Here is a 27229-nt window from a genome sequence, read left to right as displayed (position 1 = left end):
TTTTTATTTAGGAAGAAAATAGTAAATATCATAGCAAAGAATAACAAATAAAAAATACTGTACCAAAAAGGATTTTGAAATAGTATTAAATATACTTAATTGTAATTTATAAATAATTATACACACCACTATTATGTTTGGTATCTCAAACATAGAGTAGAACTATAATAACCCGTTCCACTCAATTTTTTAGTTGGTATCCTAAAGGGCCTCTTAAATGTGACATTTTGTATTATATTTTTCTTTTTTATAAAAAAAAAGTAATTTAAAAAAGGATTGGAGACAGCAATTGAACAACAAAACAAGTACCTTTATTAATGTTTTTGGGAAATCCGAGGGAGAGGATTGGGAAATGAAAAAGGTAAACGAAAAGTCAAATAAATTAAATTAGAAAAATGTAATGTTGATTAAAATTATATAATTTAATTAAAGAGGAAAAGGCTGTTCATACCACGTTGGACTCCATATTCACTTTGACTTCTTACTGTTCATTGTCCCTAAAGTGGGTGACCAAACCCATTTAAATAACACATTAATTCACTTTCACATCCTTTATTCCTCCTCTTCAAAATAATTTCCTCCATCCATCTAAACATAATCACTTAATTGATCGAATTAATATTTTTAATATATTTCTTAATGAGTCCTGGAAATTGAATAAATGATTATTGATATCTTATTTATTGAATTATATTTTAATAAAAAGAAATAAGAATATGTTAAGACCATGTATATTGGCTAACAATTTTTGAAGGCTGAGTAGGTTAAAAATAATTTTCAAAGTCTAAATCAATTTTTTATTACTAAAAAAAAAGGTAGTTTTGTTTAAAAAAAAAACTTGATTAAGATCAATTCAAATGGTTTTTAAAGGATGTAAAAATTAAAGAAACATCGATAGAATTCTAACAAAAATTTTAAAAAAACAGAAAACTAAACCCCAGTTGATAATCATTTGGCTTTTTTTTGTTTTTGTTTTTGAAAATTAAATCTATTTCATCTATATTTCTTACAATGATTTGCATATTTCTTAAGTACAATTGTTGAGTTCTTAGTCAAATTCCAAAAAATAAAAACAACTTTTTGAAAGTTAATTTTTTTTTTTTTTTGTTCTCAAAATTTGGCTTGATTTTTTAAACCATTAGTGAAACGTAGATAACAAAGAAATAAATTTGGAGGTGAAAATAGTGTCCATAAATTTAATTTTTAAAAACAAAAATAAAAAAACAAAATGAGATCCAAAAAAGAAATTATTGACAAACGAGGCCTAAGATAACCCATTATGTTTTAAATGTAGAAACTAAAATCGATACTTCAGAAAATTGATAACAATGAAAATTAGCTAAGTTACACAAAAATATTCCTAATCATCAAAATAGTTAATTTCAATTTTACTCCAACCTTTTAATTCTTCATCGCAAAGTGTAAATTCTTTTATTAACGAATTTTCAAAGTATTTTTTGGTAAATACTTCGAAAATCTATTTTTTCTGAGTACCCGTTTGTTAACAATGAAAAGGGTGTTCAATTTTCTTTATAATTTACATCAAATCTTCGATCCAACGATATTATTCTTTTTGGGTGATTAACAGAGCTTAGTCTAACATTATTACAACTTCCAAAAAAAAATTCTGTTATAATTGTAATTTTTAGTACATTAAAATCAAATTTAAAATGATTAAAATTCTGTTGTAATTGTAATTTTTATCCCTGTTGTAGCTATTAAAGAAAAAGATGGAATTTGAAACATAGTTAGGATTATTGTATAATTTAGGCAAGTTATTATTATCATTATCATTATCATTATCATCATTATTATTATTTATTATTATTTTAGTTGTATATATGGATAAGAGAAATGGGGAAAGACCTAAGAAGGTAGGGGGGAAGGGGTGGTGGTGCACGTGCAAGGGAGTCAAAAGGAGAGAAAAAGTCAAACATTACACGCAACGTGGAGGAGACTTTGGTTTTCTGAAAATATAATAATAATACTAATAATAATATTATTATTAAATAAATAAAAAAATAATAATAATAAAGACACGGGGTTTTCTGACAAGAATCCAAGCATAGGGAGACAAACAGCCGCGACCAGGTTGTCTCTTTCTCTCTCTCATACACAAGTTCCTAAATTACTTTGGTAAAATCTTACCAAATCACTATTAATTTTAACAACCAATTTCAACTTCTTTTTTTTTTATTATTATTATTATTTATAAAATCACTTTCGATTCTCAATTTGTAATGAGGCAGGACAGGATTGGGATGCATTCCCCATCCCCGTCCCCATAGAAATTTATAATCCTCGTCTCTGCTCCATTTTCCATTTTAAATAATCGAGATCGGGGTCGGGGAATCCCCGTTCGGAGATCGAGTCCCCGCGGAGAAACATTTCCCATTTATGTTTTTATTTTTAATTAATTATTTATTTAAAATCAATTAAATTTTGATATTTATATTCAAAGTTTAAATATTCAATATAACAAAGTAGTATTATTATTATTTTTTATTTAAATTAATAATTAATAACATTTTAGATTTAATAAAAAGTTTAATATAATTATATTATGAAGTAAATTAAAAAATAGTTTAAAAAAAAAAGTAGCTTACTATCTATCTATCTATCTCACGGGAATTTTTGCCGACCCTACTCAAATATCATAGAAGCAATAATTTAGGCCTCAAATCGTAATAAAAATTGGTGTAATCAAAATGAGATTTCATTGATAGATGAATCGTAAACACAATTGGATTGCTTTTTATCACGTTTACTTATAATTATGAATTTTTCACATTCTACTGTTACTGTTTGAACCTAACGATAACGGTAATGGAACAATAACAGTAAGGGTAACAGTAAAGATAACTATAAATGAGGCAAATTCATAATTTTTATACTGTTATAGTAACAATATCTATAACACGTAATTTTCGACCGTAATTAGATCGAACCCCTTTTATTCCTTAATCAGATTACACGATTTGATTACAAATTTTAAAGCGGACCCCACATCTTATTACAATTATGGAAAACAAGTAAACAATAACAAAAACAATCAATTGGGGCCCACTTTTTACATTACCGTTGATAGATCACTTTTCAACTAGTGTAAATGTTGCCTTAGTGTTGAATTTTAATTTGTAATAATTTATACCTGGTTTGGTAGTTTTTTTTTTTTTTTTTTTTTTTTTTTTTTTTTAAATAAACCTATTTTCTCACAATTTCTTACGATAATTTACATCTTTTACATTGGTTTAATTATTAAACAAATTCCAAAAACAAAAGCAAGTTTTTAAAAGCTACTTTTTTTTAGTTTTCAAATTTTTGTTTAGTTTTTTAAACCATTAAGAAAAAGTATATAACAAAATAAGAAATTTAGAGATGGAAGTAGTGTCTATAAGCTTAATTTTCTAAAATAAAAAACTAAAAACCAAATGATTACCAAACAGGCCTTAGTCTATTTTTCAAATCTATAATAATTAGTCTTAAACTTTGACATGTAATAATTTAATCTTTATATTTTCAAATTATAACAGTTTAGTCTCTATCTAAAAGTCTTAACAAGTTTAATTTGTCATTTTATAATTTACAAATAAAAGGGAAAAAAAAAAACTCAATCCATTAGTTATAACATCATCATATGTTAGAAAATTCTTAAATCACCAATTGACAAAAAAATTTAAGTTGATAAAGCTGATGGGTTTGAAATATGAAGAAGAACCAAACATTGGGGAGAAAACAACATTGTTGGACTTGAACACTCTAGAACATCTTGAACCTACCTACTCTAATACCATTTTAAATCACCAATTGATCTAAAAACTTAAACTGATGGATGAAAATAGATTTAATTGTATATCATCTACTAAAAAAACTATCGTATTCCCATTTCGACATCCATCATATAAAATGAGAATTTATTGACATATAAAGAAAAGATAGCAAATTTGGTCAAATAGGAGATTCAACCAAGTTTTCTATTTTCCTTATTCAGTTTTGGCATATCGATTTGTTGATTGAAATATAAAATTATGAATTTGATAGGGTAATATAAAATCCAAAACTTCTAAATTTAGTTACGTCTTTTTTTTTTTTTGGGGAAAAATTTAATTACGTCTTAGTCTATGCTTATACAAACCAAATTATAATACTATAAAATCAAGATTTTCAATATTCTTTTATTTATATGATTTAAATTAAACACAATTCAATTGGATTAAGTCAATACTTACAATGTTTATATTATTCTTAAATAAAAATAAAAATAAATTATAAACTTTAAGTTATTCTTGTACCCATTAAGATTGGATTTTACGAGAAAGATGGTATCTACTTAATTTCTAATAATATAAATTTTAATGATTTTGTTTATTTAGTCCATTATAATTACTATGAAAAGTTCCTAATAATCCTCTTACTTTTAATAAGTCTATACACAGTGACGGATTGTGAACTTTATATAATTTAGTAAATATAAAAGTAATGAATAGCTTCAACCTAGGTCTAAAGAAGACTAGAAAGTAAATTTACGATTGAACTAACTAATATTTTGATACTATATCAGTTTTTTATATACATTATATAAAGAGCATAAATCCATACTAAATCTACTCCTCGTATACATTTAATTTTATGAAGTTAATCATACTTTAGATGTCAAGTTAGTTGCATTGTATTTCCTTAAACAATTCACTATAAACATGCATATGCAAGTGTTAAATGAATTAGCAACATAATTTTAAACTCGTATCTAGGAGTTATGCCTCACGTTTAGTCGTTTTTATTAATATTTTTTTAAAACTTTTGCAATAATTTCTTTGCAATTTCTTTGTCATGTACTTTATCTTTTAAAGAAAACATTTGAATTATTAACATTAACAAAGTTCCTAAAAACAAAAATGGTTTAGAAAGCTTACGGATCTGTTTGGAAGAGAATTTAAAAATTGAAATGTATAAACAAAAGATTCAATAAAATTATATTTCATGTCTCCATATATGTGTTCAGTTGTAAATTCATAATTTAAATTATAATTTAAATAATTATTTAAATGTATTTGATAATATATTTATAAATTATAAAACTAGTTGTAATTTTCCATTTTTTTTTTAAATGAGCTAATTTTAAAACATGTCATACAATATTTCTAAACGTTTGTGACTTTATTTAATATAATTATACATTTTAAAATTTAATATTCAAAATTGGTTATAATGGAAACATAAAATGTTGTTCTTAGAATTTACATTATTTGAATCACAAAATCCGAACAAAATAATTTTCAGAAAATAATTTCGAGTTGTTTGTTAAATATATATTGACTAAATTTAATAAATCCGAAAACATAAAATAGAATTTGGATTACCAACTGAACACATCTTATTATTATTATTATTATTTTTTAAAGTCTATTTAAAAAGACTTCTTACAATATACTGACAAAATACGCATAATTCTAATCTCTCCAAAAACAACCGAATTTGACTACACACCAATTGGTAGGAATTAGGATATCTTTGACCGACTCTTGTTATATGTAGTGTATTTTTATCGGTTTAAATCTCTGACATTTTAAAATATTTAATTTAGAAAATTATAGATTTTTTTTTTTTAAGTGTATTTTTATCGGTTTAAATCTCTGACATTTTAAAATATTTAATTTAGAAAATTATAGATTTTTTTTTTTTTAAAAAAAAATCATACTCGATTTGATAATCATTTAGTTTTTATTTTTTACTTTTGAAAATTAAGTCTATGGATACTATTTTCACCTCCAAATTTCTTACGTTGTTATTTTCTTCTTTTACTAATGGTCTAAAAATCCAAGCCAAAATTTGAAAACTATAAAAGTAGCTTTTAAAAATTTGTTTTTGTTTTTGGATTTTGGCTAAAAATTCAATTATTATACTTAAGAAAGATGTAAATCATGGTAAGAAATATGAGAAAATATACTCAACTTTCGAAAGCTAAAAACCAAATATGAAATGGTTACCAAATAGGGTATTTAACATTTTTAAATAATATTTAAAATCTAAGATGAACATATCATTTTTCACATCATGAGAAATCAGTTAAAGAGGTTGTTGGGATGTGACTATCAATTTTAAATTGTTAGACGTAAGAGAGAAAATTGTATAAGTATTTAATTTGAAATTTGCATTTAGTGATTATTAGAAGTTTTGTTCTACAATACCAAAACTAATAAGATTGTTAGAATGTCTTGAATCTATTATTTACGATATTGGTCTCTTGGTCTTAAGGTTGGAGGAGTGTATTGTATAAACTATTAAACTCTACTAGCGCTTCTTAACATATAATCGATATTTTTTCTCTAATAATAAATTGCCCTCTCCCTTTACCTTTGGATATAGCTAACACATTATTAGTAAATAACGTAAATTTTTGTGTTGATTTCTCCATTCTTTATGCTTTATTGCTTTTTCCGATTGTCAATTTCATACCAAGATAAATAAAGTCACACTGAATTGAATATAACTCGACTTATATACAGATATATTTACGTTCAAGAATTACGTGGTTTAAATCCCATACTTTTATTATACTTAAAAAAAAAAAAAAAAAACTCACTAACTCATTTAAATAAATAAATAAACTTACAATTCAACATCTTCCTAATAGTCTAAAAAAAAACTATTCTTATCCCAAGTTGTGCTTTAATTTAATTAAACTCACAATGACCATTACTATAATAAAATAAAAAAATAATCAAAATAAAAGAAACAATCACAACTCTCTTCTCTCTCTTTTTTGTCTCTCAAAAGTCTTGTATAAATACAAGGTAGCTCCTCCTTCTAACATGGAATACAAACCAAAGCTTTCATCAAATCTCTTCATCATAAAACCTTAATTCTTCCAAAAAAAAAAAGAAAAAAGCATGCCTTGTCCCACAGCCATGAGGACCAAGAAAACCAAAGCTGTTGGAATTCCCACCATAGATCTCTCCCAAAGCAGAGCAATAACTTCCAAATCCATTGTTGAGGCTTGCCAAGACTTTGGCTTCTTTAAGCTCATCAACCATGGAGTCTCTGATGATGCCATTGCTCAGCTTGAAAGCCAAGGATTTGATTTCTTTGAAAAAACCGCCCTCGAGAAGCACTGCGCCGGTCCCGCCAACCCGTTCGGCTATGGCTGCAAATCCATCGGCCCCAATGGCGACATGGGCGACCTCGAGTACCTTCTTCTTCGCTCCGACCCTTCTTCCATTCTCCAATGCTCCCCTTCTATCTCTAACCACCCTCTTACTTTCAGGTTACCTTTTATATTTTTAAAATGCTTTTAATAAGTCCTTTTTTTTTTTTTTTTTAGTTTTTTTCTTAATTTCACAAACTATTTATTTTTTTATGTAAATAAATGGAGAAAGATATTTCTAAGAGTTCATCAGTAAATCTTCTAAAAAAACCCCATTAATATTCATTTCTTGTTTAAAAATCGATTTTTGAATTTTTTGAACTTTTTTCTTTTGTGGGTTAAATAATTCCCATTGGAGAATGCATCTTCATTTACGAGTCAAACCACTTTGCTTTAAAAGCTGCAAAAATTCATAATTTATAATGTCAAAACGACATTTTTCTTCATGGAAAAAAGGACAATATTTTATCTAATGACACCAATATTTTTTTTTTTTTTTGAGAAATATAATATACATTTGGTCGTTATCAATGGAAAAACATATAATATTATTAGAATATGTATATAATTATATTATATAGAAAAAATAGGGGAAGGGACAACTATTTTACTCTAGATATGAATCATATGATATAATTTAATCGTCAATATTTTATATATTGTAAAAAGTTTTGCATAGGTTGGATAATGATTTTACATTTAATAATTGTGCCTCAAAAGTGAATTTTGTTTATATATAAGTTCTTTTTTATATCTTAAAAGTCAAGTGGTAGCTACAAACCACTCGAATCATTTTTTTTAATCAACATTAAAAATCTTTGCGAGCTTGATAGTATAATAGATCGATTTTCTAGTCATTTTTTTCAAAACTCTTCTATATTTGAAATATGTCTTACTAGAAGGATAAAAAAAGAGTGTTATGGTTGAAATAATTCATTTGCAGAGTGATTTTCAAAATATTTATGTTTTCTTCAATTTGTTTATTAAATTAGTTTTAAAGAATAAAAATCAAATAGTTTTTTATAAACATCTAAATGATTCTTACTTGCAATTACTAATTTCAAGTTTATGCTATTTACCTACAATTAGTTTTATTCATTTTTTATTATATATTTTTTAACTAAAACATGCGATAAGAAAAGGTTTAAATACTAAATAAAATGACTTTTGATATTTAAACATCAAGATGATTGTAAATAAATATTTCACAATATTTGAAAATGAGTTACTAACATTAATAGTTCTATTGATATGTATTTGAATGTTTGTTTTGTCGATATATAACCATTCGAAAAATTGATTTATTTGTCAATTATATCAAAATGTGAAGTTTTTTAATTTATAAAAATATTGACATATCAATTGATACTTTAATTTGTTGCAGCCATGTCGTGAATGAGTATGTTAAAAGCGTGAGAGATTTAGGATGCGAAATTCTTGATTTGGTGACTGAAGGTCTATGGTTACCAAACAAGTCTGTATTCAGTAATCTCATCAGAGACGTCCATAATGATTCAGTTTTGAGGATTAATTACTATCCTGGTGTCAAGCACACTGAAAATTGGGATCTTTCACCAAAATCCTGCCTTTCAAATAATAGAATTGGATTTGGGGAGCATTCTGATCCTCAGATCTTGACCATCTTGAGATCCAACGATGTCAATGGCCTCCAAATCTCCTTGCAGGATGGGATTTGGGCGCCTGTTTGCCCTGACCCATCTGCATTCTATGTCTTGATTGGTGATGCTTTTCAGGTAAACATATGTCAATTCGTTTATTTATTTTGTATTTTGAGAATACCTAATGTTATGATTTAGTTAAGTAGTGACAAAAAGTTGACATAATACTACTTTTAAGTTTTTTTTTTTTTTTTTTCTATCATATAATTAAAAAAACACAAGTATTATTTGAAGCTACGACCATAACATGTCAACATCATCTTTTTCATTATTAGTTAATGGAAGACAAGCATTTGAAGGCGCATGTATTTAGGATTAGAAATGCCAAGCTACAAAATAGCTTCAAAAGACGAATGGACAATTTAAGATTTGTTGTCTTTATTTTTTATCATAGGCAATGACAAATGGGAGATTTGTAAGTGTGAGACATAGAGCAATGGCAAACAACTCAAAGAATGCAAGAATGTCAATCATGTACTTTGGGGCACCACCATTGAATGCTTGGATTGCACCTCTATCAGAGATGATGCTACCAAATGAACAATCTTTATATAAGCCTTTCACTTGGGCTCAATACAAGAAAGCTGCTTATTCTCTTAGATTAGCTGATTCTCGTCTCGATCTCTTCAAAACTTCGTAATAATTATAATTACTTATAATTCGATTAGGTTAAAGCATAATCTTAGGTAGAGTTTAAAATAGCACATTCTTGTACATAATTTATGTATTTGGATTGTTGTAATTTACTTTTTGTATAGTGAAAATTTCATACTGTTGAAAAAAGAGTTCGATTAGATCTCACTTCTGATCTCTGATGTTCAATGTTATTCCGTAAAGTTCGAAACATAAAATGTCAATATATTTGTTTGTGAATGCCCATAATTGAACAAAAATTAGATACAACTACACAAGAATGACTTGCTGCCAATCAATGCCAAAACTTAGTTACAATCCCATCTTAATGTACCAATTTGTTCCATTAAAAGAGCAGTAAAGTTTGCAATCTGCTCATCTCCTACTCATCTGATAAAGAAAGAGAGAATAATTAGTGAATCAAATTTGATATTAAATTTTTAATTGCATCAAACTAAACTTTGAATTCAAATAAGTGGTAAAATAAACACTCAAATATTATACTTCAAACTTGTTTGTCTTAACTTGATTTAGTCATTTTAGTGAAGGTTTAAACATTATTGTTTGCTTGGTTTTGTTGTAGAGCATTGAGAAATTATATGGCTAGATTTGACCTGCAATGTAATTATGTAATAGATATTTTTGTCTACCATTTTTTATAACTTCAATTTAGAAAAGGTATGAAGTTTAAAGGTTTATTTCATATACTTAAGGTTTAGATGCTATTTTAGCCCTCGTACTCTCAACTTTGATTAATCTTGATCTCTAAAAATATCCTTTTTAGTAAGAAGACATTTTTAAACTACATGAACCAAAACTACTCAAGTAGTATTTAAACCTAAACCTATAATCAAAGTTAATTAACCAACGCTACTAAGTACTAAAGTGAATATCGATTTTCTTTTTTTTTTTTTTGCTTGGTCATACGTGACTATCATGCCTAGGCCAAATGATAATAACGTATAATACTAAGTTATGAATGAATAAATACCAATTTGTCACAAAAACAAAATGGGTAGTATCTTAGGAATTTTCCTCATCCTCATCCTCAGCCTCGACCTCATCCTCGACATCTCCACCACCTTCCCACCATGAAATAGGACCCAATCCATCATGGTCGATTGTTGCCTACAAAAAAAAAAAAAAAAACAAAAAAAACAAAAACAAACAAAACAAAAAGACGTTATTAACAAAATAGTTGCTATGTAATGGGATGCATAATATTGCTATTGTGTTGAGACCCTACACTACAAATCAGCCTTCCTTTGAGAAATGCTACAAACACAAAAACACATTTATCAAAAAGATAAGTAGAGGGAATAGAAGTTGAGAGTGAGTGACATACAGTAATAAGCATGGGAGCAAATGCTTTTACATTAATATTCTCTCTTGGTTGCTCCTCCATTAGAAATTTTGAATCTCTCTCTTTTGGTTGCTCCACTGGGATTGCAGGGTAATCTATGCTGTGTATTTTAAATCTTATCTGCCATTTCCAAAAACCAAAACTAAGCATATGGACGATCTCCAAAAATCCAATTCTAACATACCTAAGAAACACAAACACAGACATAGGATACAACATGATGATTTGCCAATTTTTTTTTAAAAAAATAGCATACGGACTATACACTCTTTTTTATTCCAGCCTTTTATCTTTGTTTAAAAAAATGGACTTTCTTTTTGTCTTAATAACATATAATTGATTTGAGCTTTAAATTTGAGTCTAACATAAAAGACTGGACAGTTTTCTCTCAAAAAAATTTTCCCAACCATGTCCAAGAAGTATTCCAGCCATGTCCCCACAAAAAATTGTGTCAGACACGTGTCTAGAGCGTGACCGATAGACACTTTTCCTAAAATGAAGTGTTGTGCTTCATAGAACGCAACATTATCACTATACAACAATATACATCATATACTTTTTCCTTCGTGTTTGTGCTTATTATATTTAGATTCTTAAAAAACTACTACGTTTTCAAAAAGAAAGAAATTGAGTAGGTCTTTTGCAAAGCTTCAAAACAAAACATTTCAAAGTTTAAGGACTTTAAGGGCCCAAATTAAATAAGTATAAAAGTAAAGGACTAACACTGGATTTAAACCTATAATAATTGACAAACCTCGTCAGTTTCATATATGTCGCACGGTACGTCTTGATATTCCCACACCCATCTGAGTTTTCCACTGCAATCCTCGCAAAAACAATAGTCACAGATAATACTTTAGATAAATCAACAATAAAAATTATCATTCAACATCCATTTATATTTTTAGTTGGTGGTTGTGAGTTGCACAGGGGGCATTACCCATTATTTAGATCTGGTTCGAATTTAGATCCAGAGGGAAGAAGTTCGACAGGAACATTAATGTCCTCGAAAAATCCAAGTGATACTGCAAAATTAGCATAACATCCATCAACACCATGCTAAATTTATCATGTTGTTGTATTCATAAAGCAAGAATGAGAAAAGTTTAAGGTTACTCCTAAAGACTTAGAAAGAAGTGACGCAAATCTAAATATCCAAGTTAACATAAACCCAAACAAAAATTTCAAGCATGTTATTGATCATCAACACAAAAACCTAACAAAATAGCATGACCATTGCCAAGAATTGAGAATATAGATCTAGACCGTTGAATCAATCAGCAAAACAACAACTCATTAGGAAATCAAAGACAGAGCTCTTATGCTAATCACAAATGGACCAAATGCCTCGAAAGCCTTATACAAAGGAACTAATCCTGAACATACACTTAATAGGAAGAAAAATGTGATGAGATTCAAAGTGTTAGACTAAGACACTCGAGTCAAAGAAGAAAAAAATCGTGATAGAGAAATATACATTCTGAAAGAAAGTTTGAAAAAAAAAAAAAAGACATTTGCATACTTCGCAAACCCTTTGCATTTGATTCTTTAACTTTCCCAATAATTACCTCCCCCACGAATGGACGAAACACAATCAACGTGAACACAACCTGCCAAAATATCCACACATAACACTCAGGACCTCATATTTCCAATGAGTAAGTAAACCCTGATGTAGTGTTGACAAAAAACTATGATTTCAAATGACAAGAATACTGAAAAGACAAATAGTTCATAAGATAGGTAGATAAAGAAGAGGCCAAAGTCTATTGATTATGTGATTTTGAATTTACATGTTGAAGAACCAAATGATGCTCCTTTTGTACTTGATAATTGAAGTATACCTTACATGTTAGATACCAAAAATAGATTTTTTTTTTTTGGATATCCGTGAGTGATTAAGCCGGCCTACGCACACCTCGATAATTTCATGAGATTACCCGCCTGACACCACAACATTTAAGTGCTAAGGAAACTTGTAGGATATTAAATCATAGGTAAGTGGTCACTATGGATTGATCAAACTTATTCACTCTACGTTCTTTATTAAACTCTACGTTCTTTATTAAACGCTGGACCCTTTTTGACCTACCAGAATTATAATTATATCATATATGCACTGACACTAGGTAACAAAGAAACTTCAATGTAATGGTTCAATCTTTAAAGATATATGCAGCAATGCAAGAATATATATATATTTTTTCTATAAAAACAATGAAGAAAAAAAAAAGAAAGAATACAAAGACATAAAAAAATTTTAAAAAAAAAACCCATAACACCTTTGAGGAAGGGTTTCCAACTAAGTAAAATGTTACCTAAAAATTTCGAGACCGACGCCCAAAGAGAGACGTGAAACCTCACTAAGGACCACACAGCAATGCAAGAATACCTTGTATGTTGCAGCACCATCGCTGGGAAAGATAAAGCCCCCATCGACCGATCTTATATCATAAACGGAAATACAGAGTCCCAAGTTTGCAACCACCTTCATGACAAAGCTCATCTCAGTAAAAATGTTGATCCCAAAGCACATAGTAAATTAAAGAGGGTTAATCAACAAGTTTACATACAAAATTCACTAACCTTATCTAGGAATAGTTTCTCCAGCTCACCCTTAATAGCATCAAGGATAGGTAGATGAAGCAAGTTCGGAGGCACACGTAGTGTGTGCTCAATTCGGCTAAGATAGAACATCTGGATGTTCTCTAAGGCTAATAATTCCAATCAAAACACAATTCTTGAGTCTCTGAATAAAGGAAACCAATGCAAAACATCAAATTTGGAGCAAGGCATAAATAGCAATGGGAAAGGGAAATTTTAATCCATACTACCTAATGTATAAAACAGAAACAAAATTATCCCACAAGAACTAAACCCAAATAATTAAAATTGCAGAAACTCAAAGAGCCAAATGTATCAAACGTGAGAAGGGAAAAACTAGAGAGACGAGAAAACGAGAAATCACTAAAAACTTCAAACAAAATGTCACATAAATAATCAAATGAGAACCAAGTAATGTACAGAGAAAGCAGCAGGCAGATCCATTCAACAAAAACAGAGAGTTCATACCAAAGTATAAAAACAGAGGAGAACCTTACAGTTAAACAAGACAGCAATCAAATTCAAATATTGAAGAAACCCAGAAATTTAAAAAGATTCTCAGAATTCAGCCGCTAGTTCTTCTCTTTAGGGTTTTTTTTTTCTTCCTGTCCTTTTTTACGGTTTTTTTTGGTTCAAAGTGGCCTGAGATTTTGGGCTAGATGAATGGATTGGGCCGAGTTCTTATTATTAGATTTACATTTTATTTTAGTGCATGAAATTTGAATATTGTTCAATTTTGGTCTTTAAAATTTAAAAAACATTCATTTTAGTTCCTAAACTTTTAAAAATGCTTTATTTTTAGTCTCTGCTATTAAAATTATATCAACAGAAATATTAGGAGGCTTATATTTTTGTATGACTATGCTCTATAAGTATTGGACAAGATGAAAGTGAAGTAAAATATCAACAATTAATACGCTAAAATACTGAAGGATCAAAATTTTGAACTAAAAATATCTTTTAGATTCTTCTGTTTTGCTACCTTATTCAAAATTAAAACTCTAGATTTCTTTAGCTTAGCTAACTTATTTGGTAGCCTAACCATCCAAAAATCCAAATCACCTCATCATTTTGTTAAAGAGTTAACAAAATCTTAATATAGTAAGGACCATAATAAGCACTTTTTAGAAGTTTGGAGACTAAAACTAACAATTTTAAAAATTGAAGGACCAAAATAAAACAATATTCAAAGTTCAGGGACTAAAATGAACATTTTTAAAAGTTTAGGACTAAAATAGAAGATTGTTCAAAATTCATATACCAAAATAAGATTTAAACTTTATTATTATTATACGGGAAAAAAAGTTTCTATTTAGTTCCTAAATTTTAAAATGTTATGTTTTTATCCAATTTATGAGGTTACTTTTCATTTGATCTACTAGTCAAGAAACAGGTGCATAACAATGTGAAATCTTGTAGTCTTTATTAAGAAACTTTTAAAATATTGATGATTTTTAAAAATAGAAAAATAAGGGAAATTATTTACATAAAATACTAAAATTTATTCTTCTTTGATAGAGACAAGTCTACCAACGACTATCAGTGATAAAAACTGATAGAAGTCTATCATTGATACTATGTGATTGAAGTTGATAGAAGTCTATCTGTGTTTATCAGTAATTTTTTTTCCTATTTCTATAAATAGTTTGACATGTTTTCTATCTGTGAAAACTTTACTTAAAATATAGTGGATTTTTAGCATGTATCAAATAAATTATTATATTTTTGTTTTAATTACTATAAACTTTTAAGAGTTAGTAAATGTAGCCATTTTTATTATCGTATTTTTTATAAACAAATTATTTTATATTGTACAGCACAAAACAAATTTTTTTTTTTGTTAGTAACTACTTGAAGAGAATGACAAAAGAAAATTTTATGAAAATATTAAGAATTAAATAGTAAGACAGATGTTATCCTTTATAGCCCCTTAAAATCTTGTAGTTGTATTTTTTTTTTTTTTTTTCTGAAAAGAATCTTGTAGTTTTAATTTAAAATAGCAAAACATATTTAGTTTTTGTCTAAAGATCATTTTGAAAAATTTTCATATATACCATTTAAAATATTGAGATTATATTTTAATTTTAAAAAACCAATACAATACATGTAAAATTTTGATTTGAAAACTAATCATTTTTTTTTTTTTTGGAGTTATGTAGTCTCAATTTTCTTAATTGAAATCTTTATTCTAAATTTTAAGTAATTCAAGATTCTAAACTAATTTATGCACATGCTTATAATTTAAGCTTCTGAACTTTCTTATATACAAATTTACTTTATTTACTTCCATACTTGTCTCTTTAAAAGATTATGTATTTTCCCTTCTAAATTTTAGCTATGTGAGATATTTTTTTTACTTAAGAACATAATCAAACACTTTATTTTTTTTTTCCTTTTATATATGTATTTCACACCTACATGAAAAGAAGCATTTGTTCGATATGTAATCACCACCTCTGAGTAATCACATTCCGCTGGCATCATATGCATCTCATTAAACACATATACTCGAAGAGTTGTATCGTGTCAATACCAATTTCACATATTCTACATAGAACTTTAATTTGAAATATATAAATATATTTTTGTGAGTTGAAAATTCGAAAGGTCACATTTATTGTCTTTTGAATTGAAAATTAGAAAGACTCGTTTTATAGACAGAAGGTAACATATAAATTTATTAAAAATAAAAAGGGCAAAATAAGTATATAAAACCACCCCCTTATAGACCCTTTTATATCTAGAATATATTTAAAAAAACAGAGTAAATATGAATCTTAACAAATCAATGCAGATACCTTGTTGCCATAATGCCTGAGAAATGCCAGAAAGTCCTATCCAAATACATTGATTATTCGCCTTTTCTACTAAGAATCAAATAAAAATTAAAATTATTCCTAAAAAATAATGAAAATTGCTAAACAAAAATACAAAAATATGCCTTTAGAAAAACATCTAAACGACAACAACCAATTCGTTACTCCAACACTTTCTAAAACATTTACAATACACTTTCGAAAATATTCACAATGTCGTAGGTCGTTGCCTCTCAACACCTACTCAATGTAAGTTACAAAAATTCATCTTATTAACTAAAGTAAAAATTCTACTACCATTAATATTTTCTCCAAAAAGAAATTCAAACAAAAATAAAAGAGAGAAAAGAGAACCTGGAATTATTGTTTTGAAATTCAACCTTAAATTTTCATTTTGGAACTCGGTTGCATTAATGGTGAAACAAATTTTAGAGCCATGTGCACTCTATAGAAATGGGTGCTTACGAAGAGAGAAAAAAGGTTATTGTAGAAGGGATGGAAGCACACTAGCTAGTTCCATTTCGATCTTTGGTAATTTAGAAATGGTTTCTTATGAACAATTGAAAAAACTAAAATCCTACAAATACTTAAATAAAAAAAAAAAAAAAAAAGGTTAGAATGGTTATTGTAGAAGGGATGGAGCCTCTTTGTAGAAGTGTGCTCTGATGAAAGAGTTTGATTGATGAGATATCTACCAGCAGAGTTGTAATTGAAAAGATATTTAGGGACAAAATGGAAATTGTAAAAATTTGTAAGGACAAAAAGAGAAGAGAAAATTTCTCCCCTTATTGCCTATTTTAACATAGTATAGATAAGTTTTAAAATATTGTATTTTTTCAGTTTCGAGTTTAATTTCCATTTGGTTCCTTCATTTTCAAAGTCGTAAATAAAACTTTTAGTCTTCATTTTTTTTAATGGCTTTTAGTCTTTCATGTTAACTTTTTATTAATTAATTTTAATAATTATGCTGTGGATTTTTAGTTAATTTTAATAATCACAGTAATTAATGAGAACTAACTTAATTAATTAAATTAAATTTAATAAATTTAAATTAATTAATAAAAAGTTAATAGAGAATGACAAAGTGGGAAATAGCGAAATTCAAGGATATAAAATTATAAAATTTTGAACCTTATGAACTAAATGAAACATAAACTCAAATTTTAAGATAATAAAATAACATTTTGTTTTGGATTCCAGTAGAAACTAAACACTTCTTGTAAATAAATAAATAAATAAACTAAAACATTTAAAAATTTAGAAAGCAAATGAAAACTATAGAAAAACTTATGGGTTCTTTCGGTTTTCATTTATGTAAATAGTACCTTTTTTAAAAAAGGAAAAAACTTATTTTTGGATTCTTTACTAATGAGATGATGTCAACAAGGGGTGAAAGTACTCTTTTACCCTTAATCATCTGTAGCTTAAACATATAAATAGAGATATACAGGTGGATCATGTTTAATCGATAATCTAAATGGTCTGTAATAGATGGAAAGACTGGATACCTTATCATTGTCACAATACGAATACGACCCACTTTGTAGATGTTACTAGGGGTGTTCGTGGGTTGAGTTGGGTTGAAGGACTTTTTAGACCCAACTCAATTCTTCGATTTGTTAATTTCTTCTACCCAAATGACCATTATTAAAAAATGAACCCAACCCAACCCAACAATGAAACATTCAGGTTGGGTTGTTCGGGTTAATTGAGTTATTTATTTAAATTTATGTTCTAAAAACAAGATGTACGAGAAAATTCGATTTAGTTATTGTCATATATTAAATCAAGATTTAAATATAATTTCAATTTATATAATGAATTTTTTTCCCAAAGTGCTAAAAAAACTACTTTTAGGCCTTATTAGAAAATAAATTATCCAAAAAAAAACTTTATATATATATATATATATATATATATATATACATATACATTTTAAAGTTAACAATAAGTTGGGGTTGGTTTGGGTTATTTTAGGTGAACCCATGAACCAACCCAACCCACAAAATTTTCATTTATTTGAATCCAACCTAACTCAAATGAGTTGATAACCTAACCCAAACCACATGGGTTGGGTTGAATTGATAAGTTTTTTGGGTCATCAGGTTTTTTAAACACCCTTAGTTGTTATAATTGTTGTAAAGTACTACAAATGATATGATTCTGATCATTCATGTGGAGACATGTGAGCGAGAGTTTTCTATATAAAAATTTTTGTATAAGATTGGACCACGAAATGATTAGTTTTATTATATAACACCGTGACTTACATTTCACCAGGATGACCATAGGTGACATGATCTAAATCCTGAGTGAGTTGTGAACTTCTGCCTATGAAGGTGATCCTTTGATTTGTATGGGTGAGAGTGGTCAGATCGTTGACTCAATAAGTGATGGTTAATAAACAACATGCACTGCAGAAGCAATGAATCAATAACGCTCTAATTACATTAAATAAACTAGGATTAAGCATGCAAAGAGAGTTAGAAATACAACATTTGTAGTTTTCACAAGAATCTTCGTCTCCGTGAGTAATCGGCACCACCAACGATAAATCCTCGCTATTCTCCAATTGAAGAACACGGTTGTGGGACCGAAGTTTTAGTGAAAGCTAGGGAATTTCACTAAATTATTTGGAGAGTAAAAGATAATTTGTGGAATAGTATTTGTTAAAAAAAAAAACTCAAGGTAGCATTAGTTTTTAACAATTGAAAATTAAAACCTATTTATAAATCAAAAACATGCAAAAACCCTTCTTGCATGACCTCCACCTCAAATTCTATTAGCATGAATAATATAGGTATCAAGCTTAACATAAACCACTTCAAAACTCACTTAGTTAATGGAAAAATCCAACAATTGGATTTTTCCACTAACTATTTTTTATTAAAAAAATTATAATAAATAATTTTTTGACAAAAAATATGAAATACATTTTTCATATTTTAGAAATTATTTAATTAAAATAAAATAAATAATTTAATATCACATATTAAAAAGCTTTTGACACCTAATTTTTATTAATCACATTAATCAATTTTTAAAACACTTTCATGCTAATATTTTATTTAATATAAAATACTCTTTAAAAATATAATTTTCCCTAAAAACCAAATTTGAACATTTCAAATTCTCACTACACCTAGTTCTTTAATTTTGTTCATAGTGAGCTAGCAAGGAGACCCGATGGACCTACAGATCATGGGCCCAAACAATCCAAGACTAACCGATCAAACTCTTTAACCTAGTTAATTAACATTCGTTAACTAATAAGACTGACCACTATAGCCTATAGTTGCACTCCCCTCTGTAGATATATTTTGTGTCCATTTGATATAATTGTCATTGATAAGTTGATCCTTCACAAATTGCGTAACCTTTGCTATGTTAATTATCGTTTTACCCCTGAGTTACATCTTTTCTCCTTAAGTACCATTGTCCTTCTAATGAAAAATTGATTTAGAATCTTAATCACTAAATTCATTCCCTCTCAGGCCAACAAGAGGATGGGGCTCCTTGTTCAAGACCCGGGATCAACCCTTAAGGGAACAACCTTTCTACTAACCCTAAAATGGGTAGAAGTGAATTCCATCTTACAAATTCTATGTCCTCAGCTATCTATCCGGTCTTATCCCTGAAATGGGAGGCATATTGAGCGGCGTTGTTGAGCTTACCCTCACCTATGCAGATCAAGGGACAATCCTGAATAAACAAGAGTTCATAGACAGCTCAGAATTCAGATCAAGTTATCTAGGTCATCAAAAAGTGAAATTAACCAGTGTTAATAGTAAACGGTGTTAATATGTAACAATGATTATTTGGTCAGTCTTATACGATCTCATCATGTAGAACATCCTCGCTCACATGTCTCTACATAAACGAACTAATCACATCGTTTATGACACTTTACAACATTTGTAACAATCATAAAGTGGGTCGTATTCAATTGTATCTCTAGAAATAGGTACCCAACCTAATCCAAGTATTATAGACTGTTTAGGCTATTTTACTCGAACTTGATCAAATTTATGTCTTCACATAAAGTCCAAGTATTCATTACAATAGCCAAGGCTTTGTAGTTTATTGGATTTAAAGTTATTAAACAATCAATTCATTTTCATTTAACAACATTTGTTTGAATAAACTTCATATATGTTTACTGTTTACAAACTACGAGTTTTAGGACATATAACCCAACAATAATCCTACCATTTTGGAGATTCGTCTAATTGGGGAGCTGGGAACACAACTATAGAAGACAAAATTCACTTCTTCCCCAATGTTAGGGAAAGAAGATATATTGCTCCCTTAAGGGTTGATTTCAGGGCTTGAACAATGTGGCGTCATACTTTCTCTTGGCCTGAGAGGGGTTTGGTGGTCATAGTTGGACTATGATTTATCGTTCATGAGCGGAATTAATGATACTTAAGGAGTTAGATGTAACTACAGGGGAAAAATGGTAATTTTGACCCAGTTGTACTTACGAGCAATTTATGAAGGGTCATCGCATTATTGACTGGTTATATCTAATGGACACAGAAATATATTTGTAGTGAAAAGAGTGTAGCTGTCGGTCTTTAATAGAGTGTCCGATAGTTAATGGATGTTGAATAATTTAATTAAAAGAGTTTACTTAATTATTCAAGTACCATTGGAGCTTCAATCTACAGGTCCATGAGGTCCCCTTGGTAGCTCAACAAGGATTTAATGAGAATCAATTTTGGATTAATTTGAATTGTTCAAATTAATTGATGGAATTAATTTTTTTACTTAATTATGTATGTTATAATTACTATAATGTATTTGATACATTATTTAAGACGAAATAAATATTTAAATTTGATTCAAATATTAATTATGTGAATTGGATTCATATAATTAACTTTAGTATAAATAGGATTTATATTAAATATCATGCATTATTGAGAGAATGAAAACTATAGGTTATATTGTATTTGATACAATATTAAACTATAGGTTATGTGTTATATTTGATATAACATATAGTTTAATATATATTATATGATAAGGTAGTTATCATGTAAATATATATTAAATTGTATTTGAAATAATTTTTAATTTATTTTGAAAATATTTTTGGGAGGAAGTTGTAACTCCCTTCTCTATTTCTCTCTATTAATGCGTGTGTGTGGTGGTGTGGAAGGTGTGCTCTTCCAATTTCAAAAAGACAAAAGTTTTTCTCTAGAAAAACACAATTTTCCTCTCAATCTCTTCTTCTCTTCCAAAAATCTAAGAACCCACAACTCCTTAGTGATTCTCATCCCAAAAGAGAATATAGGAGGTTCTTATTGTGATGGTGTTCATTTGGATCACTTTTCCATTCGTGATTGTCCGTGAAAAATCGAAGAAAGGAATTGGTTTTTGAGAAAAAAAAGTTCTTCAAGGGTAAGTCTTTTCTCACCCTAATTCTCTCTTTTCTATTTATGATTGCATGCTATAAATTTGTGACTATGCATAATGTTCGCATTCTGTAATTTTATTCTGTGAAAATAAAACTTGGACCGATTCCATGCTTCCGCTCAAGGACCTTCACAGGTTTCCTTAAAAATTTTCATATAAAATAAGAAGTTAAAGATATTTTTGAATACTTGGAAATTGTTTAAACCTATTTTTAAATGAAGAAATTGTTTGATCTCTAATATTGTAAAAGTAATTAATTTTAAAAGAAGTAATCATGTTTCTTCAATGTTAACATTCTCATCATTATTTTTTTTAATCATTATTTTTTTTTACGAAGTATTGGCTGTATTTCCATATCATTTGCAATTTCTTTATTTGAAATCATAGCATCTGTGAATCCATTTTCTCTTTATTTTTCTAAAATGAAACCAAACCTTTCAAGTGATCTAAAGCAACATGAATATGCATATCTTTATGTTGTAAGACTTTACTCACATAATTTATGGAAAATAAGATCACATACCATACAATCATGCCTAACAAGAATTCAAAATTTTCAAATTTATAAGTAGCTAAACAATTAACTTCACTTTTCACTTTAGGATCTTCACTAGTTTCTCCTAATTTTGATAAAGTATCCTTTATTTGAGGCACTTGAAATCTTATTGTTTTAACGCTTTCAATTCGACTTTCCCATCGTGTTTGTGACAATGTCCCATCGTGTTTTAACCGAATTAACCAACATTTGTTAACTACTGGGACACTCCACTAGCCCAATAGCTGCAATCTCTTTACTTTAGATATATTTCTGTCCACTTGATTTAACCATGATCAGTAAGTTAATCATTCACATATTGTACATATTTACAGTTGGGTCAAAATTATCATTCTATCCCTGTATTACATCTTGCTCGTTAAGTCTTCACTGATCCACTAATGAATAATTGGTTTATAGTCCTAACAATAAACCGAGTCTCTCTCAGTCATAGAGAGGGCATGGCCCCTTGTTCAAGACTAGGAGTCAATACTTAAGGAAACAACCTATCTGTTAACCCTGAAATCGGGTAGGAGTGAATTTCATCTTGCAGAACTATGTCCCCAGCTATCTACCCAGTCTTACCCCTAAAAAGGGAGGCTTATTGAGCGACAATATTGAGCCACTCTATGCAGATTAAAAGATAATCCCAAATAATAGGAGTTCATAGTTAGCTCAGGATTAAAATCGAGTTATCTTAGGTCATTGAAATAAAACAATCAGTTTTAAAGTAAACGACGTTATTAAAAAAAGTGACATTTCATGGTTCGGTCTTATGCAAGCATCTTTTGCATAAGATGTCCCAAATCACATGTCTCTACATAAACGATTCAGGATCACATTATTTGTCTTAAATACAAAGTGAGCTGCATCCATAGTTTTTCCAAGATAAGATATATAGCCTTACCCCTATACTTATAGATCGTTTTGACTATATATTCAAACTTGATCAACTTTTATATCTCCACACAAAGTTCAAGTATTCATGCTATAGCCGGGGTCCATTAATTTACTGGATTTAAGCTTTAACGAGTGCAATTTACATATTCATAACAACTTTACTAAATATGATGGGATTCGAATCCCGAGCAGAAGTGTGTGAACGTTCTTGCATCTCACAAATCGATTTTTACATAAACAAAATCAGTGAACTAAAACAAAATATGTGTAGAATAAACATATAAAATAACATGCTTTAGAGAAAGGAAAGAACCACAATCCAAGCTCCTAGAACGATCCTCTCGATATTCCAATGAACGACTTCTCCAACAATCTTGAGCATGAACGTCTCCTTAAATAATCTTGAACACGACCACGAGAATAACCTTGTTGTTCTCAAGGATTCTAATAGAAGGATAGGTGGTATCCAACTATTGGAAGAGGGTGAGGAGGAAAAACCTTTGGGAGAGTAGAGAGGATTTCTTTTTGTGGCTTAGGGAAAAATTTGCACAATGAGTACTTGCCCCTAAAGGGTCATAAGGAAGATTTTATATAGAAAAGAGTCAACCCCATTCTTCAAGTCTTTTTCCAATTTTCTCTTGTGCAGAATTAATTAAATAACACTTATTTAATTAATTAGCACATTAATTAAATAACCATTTGTATATTAAATCCAATTTATCGTATATATATTTAATTATCATAAACATCGTATGTTTATGTCAATACCTCTCTATTTTTTAATTAATTCTTTGTGAGTCTAATTCACTTGAATTAATTATTTGAGTCTCATTCAAATGTTTCTTTCCAACTTAATTTGAATTATAGATCACATCCACAATCAATTACATATCAATCATATTAATGTACAATTTCCTTAAATTGATTTGAAAAATTTAAATAATTCCTCTTTAATATCCTTTAGTGAGCTAACATGGGGACCTGGCAGACCTGTAGATTAGAAGCTCCAATAATATGAGATTAATTGGCTAAACTCATTAACCAAGTTAATCAATATTTGTTAACTGTAGGTACACTTCACTAAAGACCCAAAATTGCACTCTTTTCACTACAGATATATTTCTGTCCTAGATATACACCAATAACAGCAAGTTAGTCCTTCACGAGTGTTCGTAACTCTAACTAGGTCAAATTATCGTTCTACCCTTGGGTTACCTCTAACTTCTCTAGTACTAGTGCTCCTCTAATAAACAACTTATTTATGGTCCAACTAATAAACATAAACCCTCTCGGGCCAATGAGAGGGTAGGGCTCTTTCTTCAAGTCTTGAAGACACCATTTAAGGGAACACTCATCTACTTATCCTGAAGACATGGAGGAGTGAATTCCATCTTATATTATTATGTTCTCAGCTCCTCACTCGGTCTTGTCTCTAAAATGGTAGGCTTATTGAGTTGATGAACTGGCCACTCTCATCCATACAAATCAAAGGACAATCCCTCATGAACAGAACTTCATAATATACTCAGGATTAAGACTAAGTTGCCTAGGTTATCCTAGTGAAATAGAAACCTAACTAGTCAATAGTGTTACATCTAGTGGTTACTATTTCGTGGTCCAGTCTTATGCAAACTCATTGCAAACGATACCTCAACTCACATGTCACCTGCACGGACGCGTTGGATCATTGTGTTTGTATCAAATACAAAATGGGCTGTATCCATAGTGTTACCAGGATAAAGTACCCAACCTAATCCCTATATTATAGACCCTTTAAGTTATATCTTGAACATTGATCCCTATATGTCTCCACATACAGTTCAAGACTCATAAAACAGTCTTGGATGTATGTTTATTGGATTTAAGGTCACTACTACAAACTCTACATTACTTAACACTTGTAGTTTTTAATTACTTGACGTTTCTGTGGAAAAAAAAGGGTCAAGTAATATGATTTTGGATAAAAAAAATGTCAATTAAAAGGGTTAAAAAGCGGAGATTGACGGAATATTTCGGATATTTTCACGCGAACCTTTACTTGACACGATTTTCATATCAAATAATATAAGGTCTTACTTGACACGTTTCACGTGTCAAGTATAAGAAGCTCTTACTTGATATTTTTTCGTGTCAAGTAAAAGGGTTAAAAAGCGGAGATCGACGGAATATTTCGGATATTTTCACGCGAACCTTTACTTGACACGATTTTTGTGTCAAGTAATATAAGGTCTTACTTGACACCTTTCACGTGTCAAGTATAAAAAGCTCTTACTTGACTTTTTTTTTCGTGTCAAGTAAAAGGGTTAAAAAAGTGGAGATTAATGGAATATTTTGGATATTTGATAGGCCTCCAATTATGTGCTACTCATCGTCTACTTCTACTAAGTGATCATATAGTCGAGCTCAGCGATCTTGTAGTAGAGCTCAGCGATTGTGTAGCATTTGATAGGCGATCGTATAGCATTTGGTAGGCGATCGTATAGAAACTGGTAAGCGATCGTAAACAATAGTGTAATGTTTTGTAAACAATAGTGTAGTTCCAGGTAAGCGATCGTAGGGGTGTTTGTGGGCAATCGTCTAATATTACTCAGCGATCGTGTAGCTGAGCTAAGCGATTGTGTAGCATTTGGTAGACGATCGTATAGCATTTGGTAGGCGATTGTATAGAAACTGGTAAGCGATCGTGTAATGTTTTGTAGGCGATCGTATAGTTCCGGGTAAGCGATCGTGGGGTGTTTGTGGGTGAATAGTGTTACTTAGCGATCGTGTAGCAGAGCTCAGTGATCGTGTAACTTTTGGTAAGCGATCGTATAGAAACTGATAAGCGATCGTGTAATGTTTTGTAAGCGATCATGTAGTTCCAGGTAAGCGATCATGGGGTGTTATTGGGCGATCGTCTAGTGTTACTCAACGATCGTGTAGCTGAGCTAAGCGATCGTGTAGCTTTTGGTAAGCGATCGTATAGAAACTGGTAAGCGATCGTGTAATGTTTTGTAAGCGATCGTGTAGTTCCGGGTAAGTGATCACGGGGTGTTTGTGGGCGATCGTCTAGTGTTACTCAACGATCGTGTAGCAGAACTAAGCGATCGTGTAGAGACTTTATTTTCATTTTCCTCTCAAATTAAAAACTCTTTCTCTCCTCCTTTACTTTACTCAGCAATCGTGTAGATACTTTATTTTTTGTTTCCCTCCTTCTCCCATTTTCATTTCCCTCTCAAATTTGGTTTCCCTCCTACCAAAATTATCAAATAAAATAATATTTCTCTCTCCCATTTTCATTTCCCCCTCTCAAATTAAAAACTCTTTCTCTCCTCCTTCACCATCTCACTTACGACCTTCCCCTTCCCTCCAATTTTTTTTCTTCTTCCGTGCGCCTGAGAGCCCTAGCTGTTGTCACCCTTCATTCTCCCCTTGCCTCCATTTATGCCACTGTCATTGAGTTTTTCATTCCGTCATCTGCTCAGCCGTACCAGCCTTCTCCTTTGTCGTCTGCTCAGCTCCCTCACTGTCTGCTCAGTCGTATCAGCTGGCCAGTTGTGCACGTCGTTCGCGAGTTTTTAGCCCCACCCAAATTTGTAGCCGAACGCCCCCAACCGCTTCTGTCACTTCAGCCGCACCCAGATCTGTAGCTGAATGCTTCCGTCGCTTCAGCCCTGCCCAGATCTGTAGTTGAACACCCCCAACCGCTTCCGTCGCTTTAGCCCCACCCAGATCTGTAGCCGAGCACCCCCAACCGCTTCCTCGCTTCAGCCTCCCCCAGATCTGTAGTCGAACGCTCCCAATCCTTGTTTTGGGTAAGGTTTGGTAATTTTGTGGGTTTATATGTATAATTTTGATTATTGTTTGATTTTTGGTTAGTTCTGATAAAAACCCATTATGTTTGGGTCATAGATTTAGGTTGTAGTGGAGTCAGAAGATTGGAAGTATGTTATGCGGGGTTGGAGCCACTGTCATAGATTCGGGTAAGTGTTTTGGATGTATTTGAATGAATTTGTGATTTAGGTTTTAATGTCGCATATTTTGTAATGATTTGCTTGTTTGAATGTTTGATGATGAGATTGATTTTGAAGTGTTTGAAGGAGTTGAGTTGTTGTCCAATAGGTTTGAGACCGATCTTGGCAAGGTTTTGGTAAG

At 29.8% G+C, this 27229-nt stretch overlaps 2 protein-coding genes across 9 annotated transcripts; one reads left to right on the top strand and one right to left on the bottom strand.

Moving 5' to 3' along the window:
* The first annotated feature begins 6803 nt into the window (after positions 1-6803).
* On the top strand, positions 6804-9617 carry GA2OX6 (gibberellin 2-oxidase 6). The gene is made up of 3 exons (XM_039040396.2): positions 6804-7264; positions 8529-8898; positions 9218-9617. Exons 1-3 carry the CDS (start codon positions 6891-6893, stop codon positions 9461-9463), a joined length of 990 nt encoding a protein of 329 aa, XP_038896324.1. The 5' UTR covers positions 6804-6890; the 3' UTR covers positions 9464-9617.
* On the bottom strand, positions 9615-14061 carry LOC120085361 (RNA polymerase Rpb7 N-terminal domain-containing protein). 8 transcript variants are annotated; one of them, XM_039041305.2, is made up of 9 exons: positions 13921-14061; positions 13406-13568; positions 13212-13307; positions 12342-12429; positions 11760-11844; positions 11574-11637; positions 10802-10939; positions 10448-10584; positions 9615-9846 (listed from the first exon to the last, which is right to left on the bottom strand). In XM_039041305.2, exons 2-8 carry the CDS (start codon positions 13514-13516, stop codon positions 10480-10482), a joined length of 687 nt encoding a protein of 228 aa, XP_038897233.1. In that variant the 5' UTR covers positions 13517-13568; positions 13921-14061; the 3' UTR covers positions 9615-9846; positions 10448-10479. The 8 variants fall into 8 exon arrangements, with proteins under 8 accessions (XP_038897233.1, XP_038897235.1, XP_038897237.1 ...); XM_039041307.2 differs by having other exon boundaries at positions 13916-14010; XM_039041309.2 differs by having other exon boundaries at positions 12388-12429; positions 13138-13307; positions 13921-14010.
* Positions 14062-27229: the final 13168 nt, after the last annotated feature.

The sequence above is a fragment of the Benincasa hispida genome, chromosome 9 (genome assembly GCF_027475165.1).
Source record: "Benincasa hispida cultivar pf3 chromosome 9, pf3_genome.v1.1, whole genome shotgun sequence".
NCBI classification, from domain to species: domain Eukaryota; kingdom Viridiplantae; phylum Streptophyta; class Magnoliopsida; order Cucurbitales; family Cucurbitaceae; genus Benincasa; species Benincasa hispida.
The sequence above is the reverse complement of the archived record's forward strand: the minus strand, read 5'-3'. Positions and strand labels throughout refer to the sequence as shown.

Coding starts and splice junctions, on each gene's coding strand:
- GA2OX6 (XM_039040396.2), top strand. CDS start 6,891: ATGCCTTGTCCCACAGCCATGAGGACCAAGAAAACCAAAGCTGTTGGA. Junction 7,265..8,528: donor AACCACCCTCTTACTTTCAG/GTTACCTTTTAT, acceptor AATTTGTTGCAG/CCATGTCGTGAATGAGTATG. Junction 8,899..9,217: donor TGATTGGTGATGCTTTTCAG/GTAAACATATGT, acceptor TTTTTATCATAG/GCAATGACAAATGGGAGATT.
- LOC120085361 (XM_039041305.2), bottom strand. CDS start 13,516: ATGTTCTATCTTAGCCGAATTGAGCACACACTACGTGTGCCTCCGAAC. Junction 12,430..13,211: donor ATGGTGCTGCAACATACAAG/GTATTCTTGCAT, acceptor ATATTTTGGCAG/GTTGTGTTCACGTTGATTGT. Junction 11,845..12,341: donor AAATGCAAAGGGTTTGCGAA/GTATGCAAATGT, acceptor CTAATTTTGCAG/TATCACTTGGATTTTTCGAG.